The sequence below is a fragment of the Macaca fascicularis genome, chromosome 6 (assembly GCF_037993035.2).
Source record: "Macaca fascicularis isolate 582-1 chromosome 6, T2T-MFA8v1.1".
Lineage (NCBI taxonomy): Eukaryota > Metazoa > Chordata > Mammalia > Primates > Cercopithecidae > Macaca > Macaca fascicularis.
In genome coordinates, this window is record NC_088380.1 from 15,302,124 (window position 1) to 15,329,081 (window position 26,958).

General features: G+C 44.5%; 1 protein-coding gene and 1 long non-coding RNA gene across 3 annotated transcripts in view; one reads left to right on the plus strand and one right to left on the minus strand.

The window, feature by feature from the left end:
• Positions 1-20,795: 20,795 nt before the first annotated feature.
• Positions 20,796-22,235, minus strand: LOC107129911 (uncharacterized). Its single transcript, XR_001491256.3, has 2 exons — positions 21,583-22,235; positions 20,796-21,042 (listed from the first exon to the last, which is right to left on the minus strand). It is a non-coding gene; the product is annotated as an uncharacterized lncRNA (long non-coding RNA).
• Positions 22,236-22,369: 134 nt separating this feature from the next.
• OTULIN (OTU deubiquitinase with linear linkage specificity) overlaps positions 22,370-26,958 on the plus strand; it is a 38,254-nt gene continuing 33,665 nt past the window's right edge. For both annotated transcript variants that reach the window (XM_005556604.5, XM_073993158.1), the window contains exon 1: positions 22,370-22,683. In XM_005556604.5, coding sequence (XP_005556661.3) covers positions 22,532-22,683 — 152 coding nt within the window. In that variant the 5' untranslated portion in view covers positions 22,370-22,531. The remainder of the gene's footprint in view (positions 22,684-26,958) is intronic.

The following is a 26,958-nucleotide window of genomic DNA, read 5'->3' on the forward strand; positions in this document are numbered from 1 at the left end:
AGGTTAAATGAGATTGTAAGGGTAGGACTCTAATCCAGTGGGATTACAGTCAGCTGTCTGTATCTGCCGGTTCTACATCTGTGGATTCAACCAACTGAAGATTTTTTTTTAAATTCAGAAAAAAACAATTAAAAATAATACAATAAAAAGAAATACAAATAAAAAGTTTAACAACTATTTACATAACATTTACACTACATTAGGTATTATAAGTAATCTAGAGATGATTTAACTATATGGGAGGATATGCATAGGTTATATGCAAATGCTACATCACTTTATATGAGGAACTGAACATCCTCAGATTTTGGTATTCATGAGGGGTCCTGGAATCAATCCCCCACGGATACTGAGGAACAACTGTATGTTCTTATAAGAAGAAAAGTTGGCCAAGCACAGTGGTTCATGCCTGTAATCCTAGTGCTTTGAGAGGCCAAGAGAGTAGGATTTGCTTGAGGCTAGGAGTCTGAGACCAGCCTGGGCAACACAGTGAGACTCTGTCACTACAAGAAATTAAAAAGAAAATTATCTGGGCATGGTGGCATGTGCCTATAGTCTTAACTACTCAGGAGGCTGAGGCAAGAGGATCGTTTGAGCCCTGGACTTTAAGGCTGTAGTAAACTATGCCACTGCACTCCAGCCTGGGCAGCAGAGCAAGACATTGTCTAAGGAAAAAAAAAAAAAAAGCAGCACATAGCTGAACAAAGCTGGAGGCATCATATTGCTTGATTTCAAAATATGCTACAGAATGGTAGTAATCAAAATCAGCATGCTACTGGCATGAAAACAGACACATAGACCAGTGAAACAGAATAGAGAACCCAGATATAAATGCATACATTTACAGTCAACTCATTTTTGGTACAGGTGCTAAGAACCTGTATATATAGAAATATATAGTTTGATGGAAGAAAGACGACATAGTGTCTGATAGATCAGTAGTTACAATAATCTATATTGTATAGTCCAAAATAGCTAAGAGAATTTGAATGTTTCCAGGATAAAAAAAGACAAACAAACCTGCACGTTATGCACATGTACCCTAGAACTTAAACTATAATAATAATAAAAAATAAATACATTAAAAAAAAAAAAAGACAAATATTGCCGGGCGCGGTGGCTCACGCCTGTAATCCCAGCACTTTGGGAGGCCGAGGCGGGTGGATCATGAGGTCAGGTGAAACCCTATCTCTACTAAAAATACAAAAAATTAGTCGGGCGAGGTGGTGGGCGCCTTTAGTCCCAGCTACTCTGGAAGCTGAGGCAGGAGAATGGCGTGAACCTGGGAGGCGGAGCCTGCAGTGAGCCAAGATTGTGCCACTGCACTCCAGCCTGGGCAACAGAGCGAGACTCTGTCTCAAAAAAAAAAAAAAAAAAAAAGACAAATATTTAAGGTGATGGACATCCCAATTACAGAGTTGATCTTTACTATATGAATGTATTATCACATGTTCCCCAAAATATGTACATTATATATAAAATAAAAATAAAATTTTCTATTAGAAACTTAGTTTTAAAGGATATAATTTCCATCGTATTGTAAATAGGTATTTTAAAATAATCATGACTTATTTCCAATAGAATCTAACACATTAGAAATTCATTATCATTCATAAAAAACTGTAATTTCACATCATTCCTTTTTCTTATTGAATTATTTGCTTTCTGTTTCCCATTCACAGAATTCTATTTAATGCAATATATTTTTATGTTTGAAAGTCTTATTACTTAAATTTACTTGAAAGTTTCATTATAACATTAGCCATAAAAATCTGATCAAAATAGCATTTTTAAATGTTGATAATTGTTAAATACACTTAGTAAAATTTGATTATATACATCTCTTTGATGAAGGCAGGGCATGGTTGCTTATGCCTGTCATCCAAGCACTTTGGGAGGTCAAGGCAGGGGAATCACTTGAAACCAGGAATTCAAGACCAGCTTGGATAACATGGTAAGACTCTGTGTTTATAAAAAATAATTAGCTGGGTACGGTGGCATGTGCCTGTAATCTCAGCTACTCAGGAGGCTGAGGCGGAATGATTGCTTGAGCCCAGGAGTTTGAGGCTGCAGTGAGCTATGACTGCACCACTGCACTCCAGATCTATCGATGAATACAATTTACTGTTAGAAAGAGATAGGATTTAATTTCAATTCTATGCTTATTTTTGAATTTTATAAAAACTATAAAACACTGTCCTCCTAAATAGATGGAAATAGTTTTGTTATCACAAAATCAAATCCTTGAGCTTCCGAATTGCATGGCAAAAATATCATAGTAATCTCTCATGAAATATTATTTTTAATCATCAGCTAATAACTTTAGGTTCTCCCTCAAATTTGTTCGAAGCAAGGAATCAGAAATCACCTGAAATTCAAAGGAATGATTATCTAATTTTTTTTTTTTTTTTTTTTTTGAGGCGGAGTCTCGCTCTGTAGCCCGGGCTGGAGTGCAGTGGCCGGATCTCAGCTCACTGCAAGCTCCGCCTCCCAGGTTTACGCCATTCTCCTGCCTCAGCCTCCCGAGTAGCTGGGACTACAGGCGCCCGCCACCTCGCCCGGCTAGTTTTTTGTATTTTTTAGTAGAGACGGGGTTTCACGGTGTTCGCCAGGATGGTCTCGATCTCCTGACCTCGTGATCCACCCGTCTCGGCCTCCCAAAGTGCTGGGATTACAGGCTTGAGCCACCGCGCCCGGCCGATTATCTAATTGTTAAGAGTAGATCACCTTTTCCATTTCTGGGACGTACAGTAAGGCAGCTGTCTCACTTTAAATCTTCATTCTAAGGTGAACATTAGGTAAGGCCGAGAGCTTTGCCATGAGTCTGTCACCTTGATGACATAAGATGCCACCAATACTTTTTACCAATACTCTCTTCTTTGTTCTTCCAAGACTCCCTCAGGAGCAAGTCATCTTTTAGGGAAACTAAAAGCTTAAAATTTGAGCCTCAGAGAAGTTAAATGACTTGCCCAAGGTCATATAGCTAGTTTTCTCTTTGCTACACTACATCACCCTTACCAACCCACTCTATGCTATATCTGAATTAACATACCGGCAAAAATACTCCACTTAAATATCAAAATACCCACTGTTAAGGGAAGAAAAGGAAAGACATGAAGGAAAGAAACCAAAAGGAAAAAAAAACAAATGTAAGTTTCCGGTGCCTTATTGTAGGCTTCTCTGAAAGAAGTATTTAAGTTGTTCATCTGATTTGAAGCTCTAGAATACCACCATCCAATAGAAATATAATGTGAGCCGCATCATACATAACTTAAGATTTTCTAGTAGCCATATTAAAAAAGCAAAAAGCAACAATTGAAATTAGTATCTTATATAATGCAGTATTTCCAAAATTTTGCCAACATCTAATCAATATTTTAAAATTATAGGCCAGGTGTGGTGCTTCATCCCTGTAATCCCAGTACTTTGTGAGGCTGAGGCAGGAGGATCGCTTGAGCCCAGGAGTTCGAGACCAGCCTGGACAACATGGTGAAACAGAAAATATAAAAAATTAGCTGGGTGTGGTGCTGTGTACCTGTAGTCCCAGCTACTTGGGAGACTGAGATGGGAGGATCACTTAAGCCTGGGAGGTCAAGACTGCAGTGAGCTATGATCGTTCCATTGCACTCCAGCCTGGGCAACAGAGTGAGACTCTATTTCAAAAAAAAAAAAAAAATCTGTGATTATTTTACATTCTTTTTAGGGGGTATACTAAGTCCTTAAAATCCTGTGTTTTTCACAAACAGCACATCTTAATTCTGACCAGCTACATTTCAAGTGCTCAAGAGGCACACTTGCCTACTGACTACTGTATTGGACAATGTAGTTCTTGAGGCACACACTAGAAAGATTTGGCATGGCTGAGAACCTTTTATTTTTGTTAAGCAGGGATATGGTAAACATGAAGGAAGTGGTTAGAAAGGAGCACAGGCCTATTTATGTCCTCATGCACCTGTAAAAAGATCTTGTACTCCAGGGCCTTTGCTGCGCAACTGTATAAAAGTGGTGTTGCTGTGCCTCAGGAGACACGGGTGCCTCAGTTTGAAGACCACTATTTTAAGATGGATTCTGGCTGCCAAGGTCTATAGGAATGATGCAATAGTGATGAAGTTTTATACATTCTCATCCCTAAATTCTGGACCAAGACAAAAGAAAAATGTGAGACAAAATATTAGCAGAAGATCCAGAAAGCCCTTGTGACTTTGCCAGTGATATCCTGGTATGACTTTCAAAGATAGGGTTGACCACCTATCTTCTCACAAGTAGAGTTTTTGTTAATAGTAGGTATATTAGTCATGGTTCTCTAAAGAGACAAAACGAATAGGATAGATGTATATATAAAGCGGAGTTTATTAAGGAGTATTGACTCACATGATCATGTTGGAACCGAACTGTCGATTTTTTTTTGGGCAGGGGTCGTCGCGAAGGATTACCGACACGAGATTTACAGTAGAGAGTTATTTACTACTAGCGCGCTAGGGTTTCAATTTTTAAGTTGGCCCTGGGACCCCGACTGCTTGTTATAGGTTGTTTATATAGGCAAACACAAGTTTAAACACAGTTTATGGCGCGAAATTTAAACAAAGTTTAAGGCGTAAAATGATTGGGTCTAGTTATGGCTTGAGTAAGGTGTTTTATGTTAATTGGTTAGAGTAGGACCTTATGAGGTTTTTTTCTGGAGTTGTTGATTCCGGGAATTTTGAGGCAGGGTGGGACCCCCGGAATTGGCAGGGTGGGACCCCATGAGGTTGTTTTCCGGAATTGGCAGGGTGGGACTCTATTAGGGTGGGTCCTTATTGAGGCAGGGTGGGACCCTATTTAGAGCCACCTGGTGTTAATTTTTTTTTTTATATGAGGCCTAGTTTCTAAGTTTTATGAGGCCTAGTTTCATTCCCTCCTCTTTTTGTGTCAGAGGCTCAATCTTGAGCCTCTTTTTTAGTCCTGAGGGTCTGGTATTGTTGGGTTAGAACCATAGCATGTACTATGTTTAATTTATTTTTAATAAGGGTGAGTAAGTGGTTGAGTATGCATGGCCCGAAAGTCAGGATGAGTGTGAGTAGGATGAGGGGTTCTAAGATGGTGGAGATTAGGGTGTTAAGTTAAGGGGATTGGTTGTACTAATTTTTAAACCAATTTTGCTGAGATTTTTTTTTGTTTTTGTTTAATTTTTTTTTTTAGTTTTGCCATAGAATTTTTAACTATTTCTGAATGATCTGTATAAAAACAACATTGTTCTTTTAGGGCTGTACAGAGTCCGCCCTTTTTTAGAAAGATAATTTTTAGTCCTTGTCGGTTTTGTAATACAACTTTAGACAGAGAAGTTAAGGACTTTTTAAGTTTTGTGATAGATTGTTCTATGGCTCTAAGGTCTTTATTTATGGCTATTTTAAGTTGTTGTAGATGATGGTTACTATGTACTAGGGCTGCTGTCCCGGTCCCAACTTTAGCCGCTACCCCAATTTCTAACATAACGGCGAGGGTGAGGGAGATAGGTTTTTTTTTTGGTCTAGTATGAGTTTTTTGCTTATACCGGAGATTAAAGGAGTTTTTAGAGTGATAGTATACTCGGGGAACAACTTGTACCAATATGCAATAGTGGGTGCCGCTGTTAAAAACGGCTGTGGATACACAGGGGGTGAGTCCAGTGTTGTAAGTTCACCAGTCCGTTTCGGAGGGGACCAAATAGTGATTGGAGCTGGGTACTGTCAAGGTTACATTACAAAGATGTTGGTGACTAGGGGGCACTCGGCCTATGTAGGTTCCCGACCTAGAAACCTCAGCCAGGGTTAGTTTTTTTTGTTGTTTCTACGCGCATTCAGTAGGATTGGCGGAGTTAGTGAAATTATTAGTGGAGGCGATGCCTTTATAGTAAGGGGGGCCTGTTGCCAGACATAGTCAGTAAGAGGAGGTAAATTCTGGCTTTGTCTGGTTTAAAGTGAAATAGGAGTCTTTTATGAGATTTAGGAGCCTGTCACCTATTTTTAAGTTAAGGGGCCCGCGGGTGACGTTTTGGGCTGAGGGTGTGTATTTAGAGGAGGTGGAGATTAAGGGCGGGGAAGTGTTTTTAGGAGTTTTTGGTTGGGGCTCTTTCGATGCAGGAACCAGGGGCTTCCCTGTTTCTGATAAAACTTGGTTTGGTCTTACTGCGACAGGGGCTGTGATAGGGTTGACTATTAATTTGATTTGGATAGGGATTTTATACAGTGGCTTTTGGTATAAATATAGGCCCCATGTTAACCCAGATATTTAATGGTTATTAGATTTTGCTGTATTTTTAAACTTGATGCGGACCAGATTGTAAGTTTTTGAATATTGGGTTTTGGTGTAGCGCCGGACAAAGGACATGGTTATGTACCAGGGTTTTGTGGCCCATTTTTATTTTTTATTGTTAGTAGTTATACAGGACCAACTAGCGTAAAACAGGGCATTTATTTTTTTACAAGTTTTTTTTATTTTTTCTGTCCTGAATTCGGGACAGGCATAGAACCCGTTTTGGCTTACGGACACCCTTTTAGCCTGTTTTTTTTATTTTTATTTTTTTATGTCATTTATCTTTGTTATTTTGTTTAGGTTGAAATAGAGGTTAGGGAACCAAGTTTTTATAGGAGTAATTTTTGAGGTTTTATTTAAGACCTTATGAGTACTAAAATTAGTTACCTGGCAGGTCAGGTTATATGGCCGGTGGGGGTTATTACTGCCAGTGACGTAGGGAAGGAGGGCTAGTAACAAGTAAGGGGATAGATACGAGAGAGTCTTATTTTGAGCGGGTTCTTGGAGTGTCGGAGTTTTTATGTTTTAGGTGGTGTTGGTCCGGGCGTCCTTGGAGTAGTCTTGGCATGGGATGCGTGGATTTAAGTGGAGATTCCGTCAACCTTTATGGCTGTGGGCGTGGTCAGGAGAACAATGTAGGGTTTTTTTTACCGAGGCTCTAGTTCTTGAGTGTGATGCCGTTTAACGTAGACAGAGTTTTTTACCTGGAAGGGGTGACTGGTTTGTGGATGTCCTGGTTGGTACAGTTCTGCCAAGGGGGCCCAGATTTGGGCCTGTACTGCTTGGAGTCCTTTTAGTCGGGCCTGTAGGTCAGTCTTAGGATCGGAGGGGGAGAAGGAGTTAAGTAAGGTTGACAAAGGGGGAGGTCCTCCGTAGAGGATTTTATATGGAGTGAGCCCAAAACGGTTAGACGTATTTTGGGCCCTTAACAGAGTTAAGGATAGGAGGCGTTTTTAATTTTTTAAACCAGTCTTTAAGGTTAATTTAGTAAGGGTTTTTTTTATTGTTTTATTTATTTTTTTTACCTGTCCTGAGCTCTGGGGTTTATAGGCACAATGTAATTTTTAATTAATTTCCAATATTTTGGCAAGCCCCTGACTTACCTGAGAAACGAAGGCCGGCCCGTTATCTGACCCAATTATTTTGGGAAGTCCGAATCTAGGAAAGATTTTTTAAAAAATTTTTTTGGCTACTATGTGTGCCGTTTTTTGTCGGGTGGGGTAGGTTTTTACCCATTTTGAAAAGGTATTTATAAACACCAGTAAGTACTTATATTTAGTATAGTGAGGTTTTACTTTAGTGAAGTCTATTTCCCAATAGACTCCTGGGCGGTTACCACGAGTTCGTTTCCCTTCTGGCACTCGGGTAGCCCCAGCGTTTACCTGCTGACAGACCTTACAGGCAGATGTTACTTGTTCTACAAGGGTACTTGTCTTTGGGATTAGAAAGTCAGTTTTTTTAATCAGTAATTTTAGCTTTCGACTACTTAAGTGTGTCCAGGCATGTATTTGCTGGATTATTGCCAGGGCCTCCTTTTGGGGAAGGACTATTTTTTCTTTTTTTTTCCAGTTTTTAGTGTCTTTGTTTTCTATAGCCCCTATGGCTTTTGCTTTTTCCTGGTTTTCTGGGGTATAAGTATGTTTAATAGTTATATGGCTGGTTTTGTCAGGTTCTGTGGCTAGGGTCAGTACTTCCGCCATGGCGGCTTGCCTGGCCGCTTGGTCAGCCTGTCTATTTCCTACTGTGACTGGATCCTGTCCTTTCTGATGCCCGGGGCAGTGAATTATAGCCACTTTTTGAGGAAGAAAAAGGGCTTTTAATAAGGCAATTATTTTAGCTTTGTTCTTGATTTTTTTTTTTTTTTTTTTGAGGTTAGGAGACCTCTTTTTTTATAGATACTTTTATGAGTATGAGTCGTTATAAAGGCATATCGGCTATCAGTATAAATGTTAGCTTTTTTTTCCTTGGACAGTTCTAGGGCCTTGGTTAGTGTTATTAACTCAGCCTTCTGTGCAGACGTGCCAGGAGGTAGTGATTGTGCCCAAATGGTGCTGTGGCCATCTACTACCGCTGCTCCCGCCCTCCGGGTTCCTGAGTCAAGGTAACTGCTGCCGTCTGTGTACCAGGTGTGATCCGCGTCTGGGAGTTCTTGGTTTTTAAGGTCTTTCCGTGTTTCATGGGTCTCAGCCAGTACTTGCCGACAATCGTGTGGGCTTGGTTGGTCTTTTGGTACCGGCAGCAGCGTAGCAGGGTTTAGGGTGACCGGAGGGCCAAACTGGACGCGGTCCGTGTCCAGTAGGAGGGCCCGGTAGTGGGTTAGGTGTGCGTTGGTTATTCACCGGTCCGGGGGCTGCCGCACTATGGCCTCTAGAGTATGTGGGGTAATAACAGTCAGTGGCTGCCCAAGGGTTAACTTAGCAGAGTTTTTGACCAGCATAGCGGTGGCTGCCATGATACGGAGACATGGGGGCCAGCCGGCCGCCACAGGGTCTAGCTTTTTAGACAGGTATGCTACCGGTCTTTTCCAAGGCCCTAATTTTTGGGTCAAGACCCCTTTGGCAATTTCTTGCCTCTCGTCCAGGAAGAGGGTAAAGGGCTTTGAGGTGTCCGGTAACCCAAGGGCCGGGGCAGACAAGAGTGCTTGTTTTAGTGCCTCAAAAGCCAATTGATGCTCTGTCTGCCAGGTGAAAGGGGTGTTCTCCTTGGTGAGTGTATAAAGGGGGGCGGCCAGTTCAGCAAAACCGGGTATTTACAAGTGACAGAACCCAGCAGTTCCCAAGAATTTACGTACCTCCCTGGGATTTCGTGGTGGTGGAAGGTGAGCCACTGTCTCTATGCGCCCAGGGGTGAGCCACCTTTTTCCTTTACTCAGGATATACCCCAGATATGTTACCTTGGTCTGACAGAGCTGTGCCTTCTTGGCGGATGCCCGGTATTCTTTTTTACCCAGTGCCTGGAGTAGATGCCTGGTACCTTGTATACAGATTTTCTTTGTAGGAGTAGCCAAGAGGAGGTCATTTACATACTGGAGTAGAGTCACGTCTGGATTTTGGGTCCGGAAGTCGGTCAGGTCTCGATGAAGAGTCTTATCGAAGAGAGTGGGAGAGTTTTTGAATCCTTGGGGAAGCCGGGTCCAGGTCAATTGGCCCGAAATTCCTTTCTCAGGATCCTTCTACTTAAAGGTAAAGAGTTCTTGGCGGCCGGGCGCGGTGGCTCAAGCCTGTAATCCCAGCACTTTGGGAGGCCGAGACGGGCGGATCACGAGGTCAGGAGATCGAGAGACGATCCCGGCTAACACGGTGAAACCCCGTCTCTACTAAAAAATACAAAAAAAAAAATAGCCGGGCGAGGTGGCGGGCGCCTGTAGTCCCAGCTACTCGGGAGGCTGAGGCAGGAGAATGGCGTAAACCCGGGAGGCGGAGCTTGCAGTGAGCTGAGATCCGGCCACTGCATTCCAGCCTGGGTGACAGAGCAAGACTCCGTCTCAAAAAAAAAAAAAAAAAAAAAAAAGAATTCTTGGCTTTGGGGGGCCAGAGGTAAACAGAAGAAAGTATTTTTTAAATTTAATACTGTATACCAGTTATAGCCTGGTTTTAAGGTGCTGAGTAAGTTGTAAGGATTGGGGACCGTGGGATGGATGTCCATGGTTTTTTTGTTAATTTTTTTTAAGTCTTGGACAGGCCTGTAATCCTGAGTACCAGGCTTTTTTACTGGCAAAAGAGGAGTGTTCCAGGGCGAGCGACAAGGTCGTAACACTCCGAGTTCTAGAAATTTATTAATGTGCTGCCGAATTCCTATATGAGCCTCTCGGCTCATGGGATATTGCTTGATAGACACGGGCACCGCCGTGGGCTTTAGATCAATTATGATTGGGGCTTGATACTTAGCTAGCCCGAGTCCTCCCGTTTCCGCCCAAGCTTGGGGAAAATCTTGCAACCAAATATTAGGGAGGCTAGTGATGACCGGAGCGTCGAAAAGCCGATGCTCATCTTGCAGAGACACAGTTAAGATTTGGATGGGCTGACCGTCCTGATTTAATACCTGGGCCCCTGTCTCGGAGAAATGGATTTGGGCTCCGAGCTTGGTCAGAAGATCTCGCCCTAGGAGGGGGTAGGGGCATTCAGGTACCACCAAGAAGGAATGTGTCACCATTCCTTGTCCAAGATTAACTGTCCGGTGGTTAGTCCACTTGTGCAATTTTCCCCCTGTTGCCCCCTGGACCCAGGATGTGCGGGAAGACAGGGGCCCGTCTGCCTTTGTCAAAACTGAATGTTGAGCGCCTGTGTCCACCAAGAAGGTGGTGGGTTGCCTCCCTACAGAGAGAGTTAGCCGGGGCTTGGGGGGGGCTCCAGAGCCTTGACACCCCTATTCGCTATCTTCACCTAGGGTGAGGACAGCGGCAGGTTTCTTTTGGTCTTTAGGACGCTTGGGGCAATCTTTGATTTAATGTCCCCGTTCTTTGCAGTAGGCACACTGGTCTTTTTCCACTTTTGGCCGCCTTCGCTTCTCTCCCTCTCTCCCTGGTCCTTTCTCTTTCACAACTGCCGCCAGGATTTTTGTTAAATGCTTATTTCTCACTCGGTCCCTACGATTCTCTCGCTCCATCTGTTCCTTCGCTAACCTGGCTTCCCTTTCCTCAGGGGTTTCTCTCTTATCATATACTTTTTTTGCCTCCCTAACCAATTCCTGTAATCCATAGGTTTGGATTCCATTTAGTCTTTGGAGTTTTCCTTTTATATCTAATGTAGCTTGGTCTATGAATGCCATAGCTACGGTAGTCTTACGTTCTAGGGCCTCTGGATCGAATGGGGTATACATTTGGAACCCTTCCAGAAGCCTTTCCATGAAGGCTGCCGGGCTTTCGTCCCTTTCCTGAGTTATGGTCCTTACCTTGGCCAAATTTGTGGGGCGCTTTCCTGCCCCTTTGAGACCCGCCAACAGAGCCTGGTGATAGATTCGGAGACTCTCCCTACCTGGTGCCGTTTCATAGTCCCAGTCTGGGCGGGTGAGGGGAAATCCCTCGTCTATTTTATTGGGAAGTTGGGTTGGGAGGCCTCCTGGTCCTGGCACATTTTTCCGGGCCTCCAGGAGGACTCGCTGCCTTTTTTCAGTGGTTAGGAGGACCTGCAAGAGTTGCTGGCAATCATTCCAAGTGGGCTGGTGAGTGAGGAGAATGGATTCTATTAACGAGGTTAGGGCCTGGGGGTCTTGGGAAAAGGAAGGGTTATGGGTTTTCTAGTTGTAGAGGTCAGAGGCAGAGAAGGGCCAGTACTGGACCGTGCGATTGACAGTACGGAGGGGAAAAAGGGAGGATTGCCAAGTAGAAGGGCCCTCTGGGTCCTCAGTCTGCCGCAAGCGGAGACGAGGAGGTGTCGGCGGCGGCGTCCAAGGGGTGAGTTTGGGCGGGGCTGGAGAAGGAGACGGGGTGGAGGGAGGGGCCGAGGGAGAAGTTGGAGAAAGGGTAGGGGCCGAGGTGGTAGAGGAAAGAGCTGGGGACAAGACAGGGGGCAAGGGTGAAGCGTAAGGTGGAGGTCCCAGAAGGGGGTTCTGAGGTGGAGGAGGCAGGGGGTCAAGAAGGAGGAGATCTCTCTGGGGTTCATCTGGGAGGACTGGCTTAGGCGGGTCCGGATTCCGATTCTTTGGGGCTTCTAAGGCAAGGAGGGTAGATTGGGATGGGGAAGGGGGATGGAGGAAGGGTTTCACCTAAGAGGGAGGATTTCGGACCAGATCCTCCCAAATAATTATGTAGGCCACCTGGTCCGGGTGTCCGAGTGGCCCAGGATCCATTACTTTTGCTTTAACCTGCAAGATAATTGAGAGGTTAAATGTTCCGTCCCGGGGCCATTCCCCATGGAGGGTTGGCCATTCGGACGAGCAGAATGTTTTCCATCATCCCTTACGGACTTCTACAGAGAGATGGTGGGCTCGAGCCCGGACGTCAGGGAAGTGAGTCAAGGTTAGAGACAAAGGAGTCGTCAACGTCTGTCCCATTCCGTCCACGTATAACAAGGACAAAACTAAAGAAACAAAAACAAAGACCAGACAAGTAAGGAGAAGCCGCGCGGCCAGAGAGTGGCGCCACAAGATCACAAAATATTCAGATGGCAGGGGCGACCTGCCTACAGATTTGAGGAGGCTGACTGAGTCATTAGCCTTCTCCCAGACTACCGCCAGGGCGTCCCCCGGGGCGTGAGTGGGAAGGTGCCGGACACGTCTGTCCCCCTTCCCCACTTAATTCAGAAGGAGTACTCCCCAGAGTTCAGAGTTAGCCGGCAAGACAGACAGAACAAAACGAAAGTACCTGGTAGGTCCGTTCAGTCAGCAGTCCGTGGCCCGGGCCAGATGGGTCTCCGCCGGATGGGTCGGGGGTCCTTGGACGACCCCAGTTCCCGGCCAACGCACCAAATGTTGGAACTGAACTGTCGATTTTCTCCTGGGCAGGGGTCGCCGTGAAGGATTACCGACACGAGATTCACAGCAGAGAGTTATTTATTACTAGCGCGCTAGGGTCCCAAGTTTTAAGTTGGCCCTGGGACCCCGACTGCTTGTTACAGGTTGTTTATATAGGCAAACACAAGTTTAAACACAGTTTATGGCGCGAAATTTAAACAAAGCTTAAGGCGCAAAATGATTGGGTCTAGCTATGGCCTGAGTAAGGTGTCTTATGCTAATTGGTTAGAGCAGGACCTTATGAGTTTTTTTTCTGGAGTTGTTGATTCCGGGAACTTTGAGGCAGGGTGGGACCCCCGGAATTGGCAGGGTGGGACCCCATGAGGTTGTTTCCTGGAATTGGCAGGGTGGGACCCTATTAGGGTGGGTCCTTATTGAGGCAGGGTGGGACCCTATTTAGAGCCACCTGGTGTTAATTTTTTTTTTTATATGAGGCCTAGTTTCTAAGTTTTATGAGGCCTAGTTTCAATCACAAGGTGATGTCCCACAATAGGCTGTCTGCAAGCTGAGGAGCAAGGAAGCCAGTCTGAGTCCCAAAGCTAAAGAACTTGGAGTCCAGTGTTTCAGGGCAGGAAGCATCCAGCACAGGAGAAAGATGTAGGTCAGAAGACTAAACCAGTCTAGTCTTTTCACGTTCTTCTGCCTTTTTTTTGGTGGGGGGTGGGGGAGGACGGAGTCTTGCTCTGTAACCCAGGCTGGAGTGCAGTGGCGAGATCACAGCTCACTGCAAGCTCTGCCTCCCATGTTCATGCCATTCTCCTGCCTCAGCCTCCCGAGGAGCTGGGACTACAGGTGCCCACCACCACGCCTGGCTAATTTTTATGTATTTTTAGTAGAGACAGGGTTTCACTGTGTTAGCCAGGATGGTCTTGATCTCCTGACCTCGTGATCCGCCCTCCTCGGCCTCCCAAAGTGCTGGGATTACAGGCGTGAGCCACCATGCCTGGCCTTCTGCCTGCTTTTATTCTAGCCACCCAGATTAAGGCTGGGTCTGCCTTTCCCAGTCCACTGACTCAATGTTAATCTCCTTTGGCAACAAACATCCTCACAGACACACCCAGGAACAATACTTTGTATCCTTCAATCCAGTCAGGTTGACACTGAATATTAACCATCACAGTAGGGTAGTGCTTTTCCTTGTGACTACCAAGGAGATGAGATCAGGCTGTGAGAGAATCATTAACCTAACATCAGACTACTTGAGGAGGTGAAGGTTTCCTGTGAGTGACAAAGGGTCTCTTCCTTACCTTTATTTTCTTAGGAAACATCTATGATTTGCCCCTCTAGCTCTTTTTAAGTTCCACTATGTGCTATCAATGATGGGTTTCCTTTCCAAAGAAACCCATATGCTTGTCCTAAAAGGTAAGTGTAGGGAATTACTCTGTGGGGAATTACCTGGCCCTAGCAGACCAAGATACCAAGACCAGATGGATTAAATAACAGATATTTTCTCACAGTACTGGAGACTAGAAAGTAAGATTGAGGTGCCAGCTGATTCAGTTTCTGCTAATGGCTTTCTTCCTGGTTTTCAGATGGCTGTCTTCTTGCTGTGTCCTCACATAGTGAGCTCTGGTGTCTCTTCTTCTTATAAGGACGCCAGCCCCTTCATATTAGGGCCCAACCCTTTTGACCTCATTTAACCTTTATCACCTCCTTGTAGGCCCTATCTCCAAATATAGTCACACTAGGGGTTAGGATTTCAACATATGAATTTTGGGGAGACACAATTCAGTAATTCAATCCATAGCAGATACTAAGCTACCAGGAGTATGGAATTCCATCCATAGCAGATACTAGGGTACCAAGAGTATGGAATTCCATTTCAGAAGCTTTCCAGACAAATTAAGATTATCATCTGTCTGGAGGATTCTTAGAGGTGAAATTCTGTTTAGCTAGAGGCAAATGACTGATTTAATATTTTCCGGAACTCCAAGTCTGTGAATTGTAACAGCATCATTCTCTCTCCTCCTTATATACAAAACGGTTTCATTTTCATGATAACATAAATTTCATTATGACCCATACTTCTCCCAATAAAAACTCTTGGGGAAAGTTTTGGGGGTTTCCAGGTAAACTAATTTTACAGCAAGATATTTTTTTCTATTGAGCTATTTCCTCTATTTTTTCTCTATAAAGTTATTTCATTTAACTTCAGAACTACAAAAAGCACAGTAGGTTTTCTTCCCCCTCTAATTCTGTTTTTAAAAAATGGGCATTCAATTAAAACCTAGATGATGGGTTGACAGGTGCAGGAAACCACCATGACACATGTATACCTATGTAACAAACCTGCACGTTCTGCACATGTTTCCTAGAACTTAAAGGAAAAAAAAAATACAAAATACCAAAATGGGCATTCAATAATCAGGAGGCATTTTGAATAAGTCTTTAAAATTAATACTTGAGTATTCCTAGGGTAGTTAATTTCTAAGTGAAACTAACAATAGTTTCTTCCAAAGCTTGGTTACAGTCCATGAACCTATAAAACTAGAATAAACTAAAAAGTACCTTTCCTGTGAGTACTTTAGAGATTGATGTACAGAATACACTTCAAATCTAATTGTTAGTGCTGTGGTACTGGGAAATTCCAGAGAGTATAAAAATATAGGGTATTTTAACCTGACTGTAAATTATGAGTTTATGGTACTGAAAAGGGGGACTATGCATCCAACTTGCGTTAAGCTCCTTAAAGAAAATTTTAAAAAATAAGAACACTGTAATGGCTTAGCATTGTTCTTTGGGAACAGTTATTACAAGTAAGGACTACAGCATTCAATGAAAAGGAATGTGGAATCTTTCACATATTAACTATTCTAGGCAAGGCCACTGAAGCAGATATATAAATTTAAGGTGATTAATTGAAAATATAAGTTACCAAGTATTTGCAAATTACAGTACCATCATATATATTTATCTGATGTTTGATTCTAAGAAGAAACTGAAAACTGATGCATTGTCTGTAAGTTATTACATAGGCTTTTACTTAAGCTTATGGGTTTTTATGTTATTTATCTTGACATAAGAATAGGCTAATTGTTGTAATTATATCACAGTTCATGGGCTTTATTCTCATGACTGCCTCTAAGAAACTCTAGTGTTTGGCCGGGCATGGTGGCTCATGCTTGTAATCCCAACACTTTGGGAGGCCGTGGCGGGCAGATCACTTGAGGTCAGGAGTTGGAGACAAGCCTGGCCAATATGGTGAAACCCTGTCTCTACTAAAAATACAAAACAAAACAAAACAAAAATTAGCCAGGCGTGGTGGTGAGTGCCTATAGTCCCAGCTACTTGGGAGGCTGAGGCAGGAGAATTGCTTGAACCCGGGAGGCAGAGGTTGCAGTGAGCTGAGATCATGCCACACCCTCCAGCCTGGGCAACAGAGAGAGACTCTGTCTCAAAAAAAATAAAATAAAATAAAACCCCTAGTTTTTGATTTATTTAATACACATATACATTCCTCTAATCATTTCATTCTGTAATAACAGTAAAAAATTAGCATATCTCAAATATGAATATATTAAAAACTCATGTTGCCTCTCTGTATTTATTATGTATACCAGAAACATACACACCATAGACGTTTTAAAAGATAAAGACAAAATGATTTAACAGTTAATTTTTAATTTTTTTTTTTTTTTTTGAGACAGAGTGTCACTCTGTCGCCCAGGTTGGAGTACAGTGGAGCAATCTCGGCTCACTGCAACCTCCACCTCCCAGGTTCAAGAGATTCTTCTGCCTCAGCCTCTCAAGTAGCTGAGATTACAGGTGATCACCACTATGCCCAGCTAATTTTTGTATTTTCAGTAGAGACAGGGTTTCACCATGTTGCCCAGGCTGGTCTTGAACTCCTAACCTCAAGTGATCCACGGGCCTTGGCCTCCCAAAGTGCTGGGATTACAGGCATGAGCCACCACGCCTGGACAACACTGAATTTTTTAAATTAAAGGACAAAGTTAGAACAATGACTGGATATTCTTATTTTGGAAGGTCTTGGTTTAACACTTTATGATATGGTGGTTTATTTATTTATTTGGAGACAGGGTGTCACTCTGTCGCTCAGGATGGAGTACAGTGGTATGATCTCAGCTCAATGAAGCCTCCACCTCCCAGGTTCAAGTGATTCTCCTGCCTCAGTCTCCTGAGTAGCTGGGACTACAGGTGCATGCCACCACACCCAGCTAATTTTTGTAGTTTTTGGTAGAGATGGATTTTTACCATGTTGGCTAGGCTGGTCTCGCACTCCTGATCTCACGTGATCCACCCACCGAGGCCTCCCAAAGTGCTGGGATTATAAGCGTGAGCCATCGCAGCCCACCTGGGTTTTATTTTTGATTAAAAAAAGAGACCTTATTTTTTAGAACAGTTTTAGATTTACAGATAACTTGAGAAGATAGTACAGAGTTCCCATATACTCTGCATCTAACTTCCTCTATTACTAACATCTAACATCTTACATTATTATAGTATGTTACTTTTGTGGTGTTGTTGTTGTGAGACAGGGTCTCATTACGTCACGCAGGCTGGAGTGCTGTGGCGCGATCATCACTCACTGCTGCCTCAAACTCCCAGGTTCAAGAAGTCTTCCCACCTCAGCTTCTCGAGTAGCTGGGACCCCAGGTGCACACCACCACACCTGGCTAAGTTTTGTCTGTAGAGGGAGGGTTTCACCATGTTGCCTAGGCTGATCTTGAACTCCTGGGCTCAAGCAGTCCTCCCGCCTCAGCCACCCAAAGTGCTGGGATTACAGGCATGAACCACTCCATTTGTTACAATTAATGAATTAGTACTGATATATTAACTAAAGTCCATGGTTTATTCAGATTTCCTTGTTTAACCTAATGTCTTTTTTTTTTTTTCTTTTTTTCTGTTACAGGATCCCACCCAGGACACCAGAATTACATTTAGTTGCCATCTCTCCTCTTCGCTGTGCGTTTCTCATACATTCCTTGTTTTTGATGACCTTGACAGTTTTAAGAGTACTGGTATTTTGTAGGATGCCCCTCTAATGGAATTGTCTAATTTTTTTTTTTCTAATTAGACTGGGGTTATGGGTTTGGGGGAGGAAAACCATAGAAGTATAATGCCATTTTTATCAGATCATATGAAGGTTACATGCCATCAACATGATTTATCACTGAGTTCAGGTCACATATTAACTTGGTGGCCTATTGTTAACTTTTCAGTTTCTACTAAGGTCCAGTAGCAAACCAAAAGTTGTTTCTTAAAAGCAGAGTAGTTACCCACAGACAATGACAGATATTTGCTCCAGAATCCTAAGGGTTTGTACTGTGATTCACCAATGGTTGCTTGCCAAAGATTATAAACAGCACTTACTTATTTTTTGGGAGAAAGGGCCTTGCTCTGTTGACTAGGCTGGAGTGCAGTTGCATGATCATAGCTCACTGTAACTTGAATTCCTGGGCTCAAGGGATTCCTGCCTCAGCCTTGCAAGCAGTTAGGATGGACTACAGGTGTGTACTACCATACCTGGCTAATTATCTTTTTTTTTGTGTGTGTGTGTGTGTGGAGGTGGGGCTGGTCTCAAACTCCTGGGCTGAAGTGATCCTCCTGCCTTGGCCTCCTAAAGTGCTGAGATTACAGGCGTGAGCCACTATGCCTGGCCTCTCAACAGCATTTAAATCTGCCACTGACACTAAGCACCATCAGATCTGCTGGATCATATGGCCCAAATGGCAGAACTTGCCCAATAGCCTGGACCTGCTGTAGAGCCATCTCTTCTCCTACAAGGTATTGTGTATGTGTTTTGGTTTTTTTGGTTGTAAAAGGGGCCAAATGCAACAACTTATTCTTCAGCTTGCAAGTGATATCTTGACATGTCCCATACTGGTCCCCTAGAAATTTCATGAGGTGGAGGGTCCCAGATGTTTTGTGAGACTTATTTCCTGTCTTCAGACATGCAAATATTTTACCAATATGTCTAGAGTAATTGCTACTTCCTGCTTACCATGAGTAATCAGCATAATATCATCAATGTAATGGACCAGTATGAAGTTCTTTGGAAGGAGAAGACTAAATTATGACATAGGGCAACCGTTTAGGTTGCTATATCCCTGTAGAGGGACAGGAAGTTGTATAGTGGTCTTGCCAATTGAAGGTAAATTCCTTCTGATGGTATTTTCTCATAAGTATAGACGGAAAAAGCACGTGTCTGATTAATAGCTGCATACCTAGTACTAGGAGATGTGTTGATTTGCTCAAGTAATGAAACATCTAAATGGCAGTGCAACTGGAGTCACCATGTAATTAGGTTTATAAGAATCTATTGTCATTTTTCAAGATCCATTTGTGTTTTGCATGTGCCAAATAGGTGAGGGGAAAATAAATGTAGTGGTTGTCACCACCTCTGCAACTTTCAAGTCTTTGACAGTGGCACTAATCTTTACAATCTCTCCAAGAATGTGGCATTGTTTTTAGTTTGCTATTCTCATAGATATAAGCAGTTCTAGTGGCTTCCATTTGGCCTATTACAATAGTCTTTACAGGTCAGGGAAGCAATGTGGGGATTCTTCCAGCTGCTGAGTATATCTCTTTGTGGTTTTTTTTGAGACAGAGTCTTGCCCTGTCGCCCAAGCTGGAGTGTAATGGCATGATCTTCGCTCACTGCAACCTCTGCCTCCCAAGTTTAAATGATTCTCCTGCCTCAGCCTCCCAAGTAGCTGGAGTTACAGGTGCCCGCCACCACGCCCAGCTATATTGTTTTTGTATTTTTAGTAGAAACAGGGATTCACCACGTTGGCCAGGCTGGTTCTAACTACTGACCTTGTGATCTGCCCACTTCGGCCTCCCAAAGTGCTGGGAATAAAGGTGTGAGCCACCGTGCCCGGCCGAGTATATCTCTTTTAATTATGCATTCTGGAACTGGGGAAATATAAGCACAGGATGGGTCCAGGGACTCAATGGGTCTAATGAGAGATGAACCTGAGCTGAAACTCCATTGATCACTCCACCTCCCTTAGGCCTCTAGTCTGACTGGCAGGCAGAGTAAAGTTTCTGGTTTCCCCAGATTAGTATCAGATCAGAGCCACTGTGTAGTAATCCCTGACAAATCTGATTATTTCTCTTCCCGCAATGCACAATTACCCTGGTAGGTAGCTATTGGTCTCTTTGGGGGAAATAACAATATACATTTTTGGCAATGTAGCAGAGTCCTTCCTCAAGAGGATCCAGCCTCTCCTTCATTCAGAGCTCTGAGAGTGTAAACTGGCTCATCTGGGAATTGATTGAGAGGTTGTGACTCTTGTTTTGGTGATGCAAGTTAGGATGTCTGTTTCCTAGATCTAGAACTCTTGCACTTATACAGGCCAATAAGAACTTAGTAGATTGCCTGTTTATTTTTCTAGGGACACAACGATTAAGTGGCCAACAGCACAGGTCTCTGTAAAACAGACAATATTGTTTTAGCTCTGCTGGTAATTATAGTAATCATGCCCACCTACTTTTTGGCAATTAAGTGCCACCCTGGGGTGGCACTTAGGAATCCCAGTTTGATGGTAGCAGTTTCCACTGTAAGATATATGTGACTAAAGAGAAGGGCAGCCACAGATCTCTTCAAGGATGCTAGGGTTCTCCTCACAAATTTATTTCTTACAGTCATGGTAAAAGGTATGTCCTCTGGACCCTCCTGGAGTGGGTAAGCAGGTCTTAAATGATAAATCCACTCTAACATTCCAATCTCCCCAAGCCTGTGGATACCTTTCTCTACAGATAACTAGGCAGTTCTGGCACTTCAACTTCATTTAGCATAGGTCCTTCTGGGTGGATGGAGGTTAAACGATCAATGGAGTTTTCACTCAGATCCTTCTCACGGTGGGCTCAGTGGGTCCCCAAACCCATCCTGTGGTTATTTTCCTAGTTTGACATGCATAATTGGAAAAGACATACTCAGCAATTAAACACAGCATTAGGGCTTTTTCTAAGCCTCTGAGATAAAACATTGAATCCAGAATCTCTGGTGGGTCCAAATCAATAAATTTGGCCTGAAAGAATTTATAATTTTTCCACCTTGATCCCTATATGAGTTGCCTGGAGTGGTCAAGACAAAGTACCACAAACTGTGCATCTTAAAACAACAAAATTTATTCTCTTGCAGTTTTGGGGGCTAGAAGTCTGAAATCAGGTTTTCGGCAGGGCCAAGCTTCTTCGGAAGGTGCTTTGGAATAATCCTTCTTTGCCTTTTCTTAATTTCTGCTGGCTCCTGGCATTCTGCGGCGTTTCTTGGCTTCCAGTTGCATCACTCCAACTTCTGCTTCTGTCTCCAAATGGCCTTCCTCCCTCTGTGCTCATTTATCTATCTGTTCTCTTCTAAGGGCACCAACCATTGGATTTAGGGCTCACTCTATGCCAGTATGACCTTATCTTAACTACTTACATCTGCAAAGGGCCTATATTTCCAAATAAGTTAATATTGTGAGGGTCTAGGTGGACATGAATTTTGGCAGACCCTACTCAACCCTCTACAATCCCACACCTTAATAGTCTTTGTATATTCTTTTGTATGCTCTGAATTTCTTAGCATGGGCATTTATTACTTTTTCAAGTAAAATTAAAGGAGAAAACAATACCCCCGGAGTTCTGTGGCACAAAATATAAATATTCTTTCCGTTTCAGTTTTTCCCTTGGAGGTCACTACTATTTAGTCTCCCTAAGCTGGTCTTCCAAAGTCTTGCCCTTCTCCAAACTTTTACCAAACTGAAGACAAAGTGATTGTTCAAAATGATCTCAAGATCTGTCAGTGAGGATTAAGCATAAGCTCCACAGTTAGCCTAATATGGCTTTTCATGATCTGGTCTCCAGTACCCCTCTTTTCAGTTTCATCTTTCAGTACAATCCCCTGCTCCCTACCTGTTCCGTCCTGGACTCCTCGCGGGTTTCTGAACTGCCCACGCCATTCCATTCCGCCCTGTTCCGGCACTGTACTCTGCTTCACCCATACTTCTTGCACCCACGATTGCAACTCAACCTTAGAGGCTACTCCTCTACTCCATCCCAGAGATGAAGCATTTCGCCCTTGGATGCTTGAAAACGGTTAGTATTTTCCCTTTTGTTCCTCTTAAATAAAAATGTTTACATGAAATACTATGATCCAAGAACACACACTGCTGCGCTTGCTTAACCGGTCTGAATTGAACCAGTTCGCCTTCTCCGCCCCAACTCCGGTGCGGTAACTCCCAGCCCCGGAGCGACCGGCCTGGCCCGACAGCGGAGGCCCAGGCCCGCTGGGCTCGGGCGTCTGAACCGTCCCGGCGGGCGACAGCCCGGGCAGGCCGCAGCCACGCTTCACAGCTGAGGAAAACCCGTTCCGGCGGAGGGCATCGCTCGGAAGCCAAGTGTGACACCGCAAGGCGCCAGAACGCGTCAGCACCCTTCACACCTAAGACCGGCCTTCCTTCTCCTCACCCAGGACGCTCCCCGCCGCTCGTCCGGTAGTTTCCAGCTCTCACATCCTCTGCCAGTCCCCACACACAGCTGACGAGGGAAGCAAGCCAGCGGGGCCCGGGGACAGAGCATGCGCAGCAGCCGAATCGCGCGGTTCCCCCTCCAGGCCCCTGCGGCTCAGCCCGCGCACGTGTATGCGCATGCGCCGCGTCCGCGCCTCTCCGCCTCAGGCCGCACCTCCTCGCGCAGGGTCAGAGGCCGTGAGGCGGGCGGCGCTGACGCGCGCGGAAGCACCCCGCGGACCCTCGAAAACCGCCCGCGCAGCTGAGCGGCTGCGACCACTGCCTGGCACCCCGACGGGAGAGGCTCCGGGTCGTTCGGAGCCGGCTGAACCCCTTCGGCCCCGAGCGGCCGCATGAGTCGGGGGACTATGCCTCAACCCGGAGCGTGGCCAGGCGCGAGCTGCGCCGAGACGGCGGCGCGGGAGGCTGGGGCCGCGGCGCAGGAGGGCGGGAAGGCGGCGGCCAGCGGGCAGCCGCTGCCGGAGATGCAGTGCCCGGCAGAGCAGTGAGTGCGCGGGGCGCGGGCCGTGGGCGGCGGGCTCGGTCCTCTCCGGAAGCCGGGCTGGGGTGGGGAGTCGTCAGCAGAGGGTCCCTGGGCGTTCTCAATTCTGAGTGAGGCCGTTGGCGACAAGGAGGAATTGGCAGACAGTTTTGCCCAGTGTCTGAGTGCAGATTTCTTCCCCAGGGCCCCTCACAATTCTGGTCACACAGTGTCTCCCCTCCCGTCTCATTTTTGACATCTGCATATCTGAAGTTAAAGAAAGTTCCAGAAACTTGGGAAGCAAACCCGAGAAGTGGTGTGTTTTATTACTAGCTCCCGCTAGATCTTTCCTCCAGCCTGGCACAGGGAGGAAGTGAGGTCGCCCTTGCCGCAGCCGCGGGAGAACGGAGCCGCGCGACATGTTCTTGGAGGCGACGTCCCACCTGTTGGACAGACTTTGGACCGAGTCTGATCCATTCTTTTTGACCCTTTAACGGCCTGAGTAGTATCCCTCCCCGCATATCCTTTTAAAAAGGAAAGTCAGTGCTGGTTACATCAGTTCCTTACTGTATTATGAAGAAGACGATTTGGGAAGAGTTCCTGATTTCTGCAAGGGTCTGGGGGTACGCGTGGAAGCAGAATAGAAACTCGAGTGAAACTTTTCTACACTTTCAAGTTCTAGGCACCTATAAATGCCGTTGGAATTTAAGAAATTATGAAACCACTCAGACAGCCAGTTTGACAGATATTTTAATTGGCTGGAAAGTTAAATTTAAGATGTGTTGAAATGCAAAAAGCACTGCTAGAACTTTCGAAAAAAATTCCTGAAAAGGGGTCTTTTGGGGCCCTGTTAGGTAGATACTGTGTTGTAATAATGTATTTGCGTAGTACTTAGACATTCTTATTTGTCGAGAACAGCCTTGGGATGGTGTTACTCGCACTTATTGGGTTAATGGCCACGGGAAAATAAGATTGAGAGTCAGTGGTCTCAAGCTCCTGCCTCCAGAGCTAGGCAGTAAGTGAAGTAGTGAAGTTGGCTAGGACCTGGAGAGCTTGTCTCTGTTGAGAGGCAGGGTCCCCTAAGCTCAGGCCTGTAGTTGCTGCATCTTCTGTATTTAAAGAATCCAGCTATTTGGGCCTTGCATGAAATACGCTGCTTTTTAAATAGTGGCACCTATTTTTTTTTTTAAATTGAAACCACTGTACAGGCCCATGTGTGAGCTGATGTGTCCTGTGGTGGCCAGTTTGCTCTCTGGGTTAGAGTCTGTATTAGGCCATTTTTGTGTTGCTATAAGGAAGTTCCTGAGGCTGGGTAATTTATAAAAAGAAAAGAGGTTTAATTGGCTCATGGTTCTGCAGGCTTTACATGAAGCTTGGTGCCTGTATCTGTTTGGCTTCTGGTGAGGCCTCAGAGGGCTTTATTTAACTTACCTCGGAAAGCCAAGTGGGACCAGGCAATCACGTGGTGAGAGAGGGAGGAAAAGAGAGACTAGGGGTGCCACAAACTTTGAAATAACCAGATCTGGTGTGAACTTGGAGTCAGCAGTCGTCTGTCACCAAAGGCATGGCACTAAACCATTCATGAGGGATCCAAATACCTCCCACCAGTCCCCACCTCCAATACTGGGGTTTATATTTTAACATGAAATTTGGAGGGGACAGATATCCAGGCTATATATCATTCCGCTCCTGGCCCCCCAGATCTCATGTCTTTCTCACATTGGTTAATATAATAATCTCTTTCCAGCCATTCCCCAAAGTCTTAACTCATTCTAGCATCAAGTCCAAAGCCCTAAGTCTCATCCATGACTCACCTCTTTCCACCTATGAGCTTGTGAAATCAGACAAGTTATTTAATTCCACAAATTCCTGGGACATGGACACAGTGCAGCCAAATTCTTTGCTAGGACGTAGCAGGGGTGATCCTTACTCCAGTTCCCAAGAACTTCTTCATTTCCATCTGAGCCTCATCAGCGTGGCCTTTACTGTCCATATTTATTTTATTGTATTTTAATATTATTATTTTTTATTGAGATGGAGTCCTGCTCTGTCACCCAGGCTGGAGTGCAGTGGCGCAGTCTTGGCTAACTGCAACCTCTGCCTCCCAGGTTCAAACGATTTTCCTGCCACAGCCTTTGGAGTAGCTGGGATTACAGGCGTCCACCACCATGCCTGGCTAATTTTTGTTTTTGATTTTAGTGGAGATGGGGTCTCACCATGTTGACCAAGCTGGTTTCAAACTCCTGACCGCAAGTGATCTGCCCGCCTCAGCCTCCCAAAGTGCTAGGATTACAGGCATGAGCCATCGCGCCCAGCCCACTGTCCATATTTCTATCAGCATATTGGTCACAACCATTTAGCCCATTTCTAAGAAGTTCCAAACTTTCCCTCGTTTTTCTGTCTTCTTCTGAGCCCTCCAGACTTTTCCAACTTCTGCCCATTACCCAGTTCCAAAGCTGCTTCCACATTTTCAGGTATCTTTATAGCAATATTCGAGCCCTCAGTACCAATTTTTTGTATTAGACTGCTTTCGCATTGCCATAAAGAAATACCCGAGGCTGGGTAATTTGTAAAGAAAAGAGATTTAATTGGCTCATGGTTCTGCAGGCTGTACAGAAAGCTTAGTGCCTGTATCTACTTGGCTTCTGGTGAGGCCTCAGGGAGCTGTTACTCATGGCAGAAAGCCAAGCGGGACTAGGTGATCACATGGTGAGAGAGAGTGAGGTGGGGGTGAGGTGCCGCAGACTTTTTAGCAACCAGATCTTGCATGAACTCAGTAAGAACACACTCATCACCAAGGGCATGGTGCTAAGCCATTCATGAGGGATCTACCCCCATGATCCAATCACCTCCCACAAGGCTCATCTGGAACCCTGGGGATTACATTTTAGCATGAGATTGGAGGGGAGAAATATCTAAATCATATCAGAGACTTAACCTCAGACTCTGCAGAGGGTTAAATAGGGGGTCTCTTGCCCCTAACCCCTGCTCCACGGGCCCATGCTGGTTCCTAATTGCAGCTTTGCCTGCCTTCTACCCTGGTGGTGAGAACCATGCGCTTAATTTAATGCGCTGTCTCACGTGCTGCACCTCAGCCCCAGCGGTGTCGTGCTTCCTGAGCAATGCAGAAACTTTGAAGCCAGACCATGTTCTCAAAAGTATACATAGTTATTTGGCAAGTTTTCTGGTGGATGTGATTCTCAGTCAGAACACCTATGAAAATAGACAATGGTAGGAAGAAGTGCGCTTTCTTGAAAAGTTTTTGTGGCACAGGTGCCTCTTCTGTCTGCTGCTAGTATAACTATATAGACTTAGAGCTGAAAGGAATGTAAAAAAAAGCTAGGCTAGGTTTGTCATTTTACACATTCACAGATTTTTTAAGTGTAGCTTGACTGGAGAGACCCTGATGCATCCATGGGAACCTCCCCCTGCCTCTTCTGGGCTTCCTCAGCAAAACCAGGCAGAGAAACATGATTTATAGTGACAGCCAACTTCACCTTTTTTTTCCCTTGGTTTGCTTCCCATGTTTGCTTCCCAGTAGATGTTCTGGTTTGTGTGTGTGGGTTTTTTTTTTTTTTTTTTAGCAGCTTAATTTTGTTTTCTCTTTATTTTTGTTGTGTTTGATTATCTCATTCTCTTTCACATCTCAAGATGGGGCAGAACAAGAGAGGTGAGTTTAAGATGTCACCTTTTAAACATCATGTCTCAAGTTTTGGACTTTCTAGCCTTTTTCCATCTTTCTGACTCGGCAGTATCTGAGTAGTGGACTGTTTCTCTATGGTATTTTCTCATGGGCTAGAGAAACTGTGCCATGGGTGTCATATAAACAAAGTTTGCAATATAAGGTATTCATGTCAATTCCTGCATGATGATATATATAGCTTAATAGTTGAGTATCAATTTAAATAGTGTAATGTCCATTTTTAGTCTACGTTTTTTGTCATTGGCGCCAAGGCCTTTCTTTCCACCCAGATAGTTGGGTTTGCTATGAGGAGGAATCATTTAAAATGTTTACACTTAGAAGTATGAACACTGTAAGACTGTAGAAGTTTTGAGATATCCTACAGAGTCATTTGTAATACATTAAGTGGATAGTAATTACAAGTACAGAGCATAGCCCAGCTTCTGCAGCTGAATTAGACATTCGGGATATGTCTCTGAAGGCTGTGGTGATGGGTAGAGAAAGAGATGGCTTATTTCCTAGGCAGCACAGTAGATTACTCTGATTCCTTTCCACTAAGCTCATCACATTTCACAAGTGAGAGAAGAAGAAAAGAAACATATAAACCACATGGATAA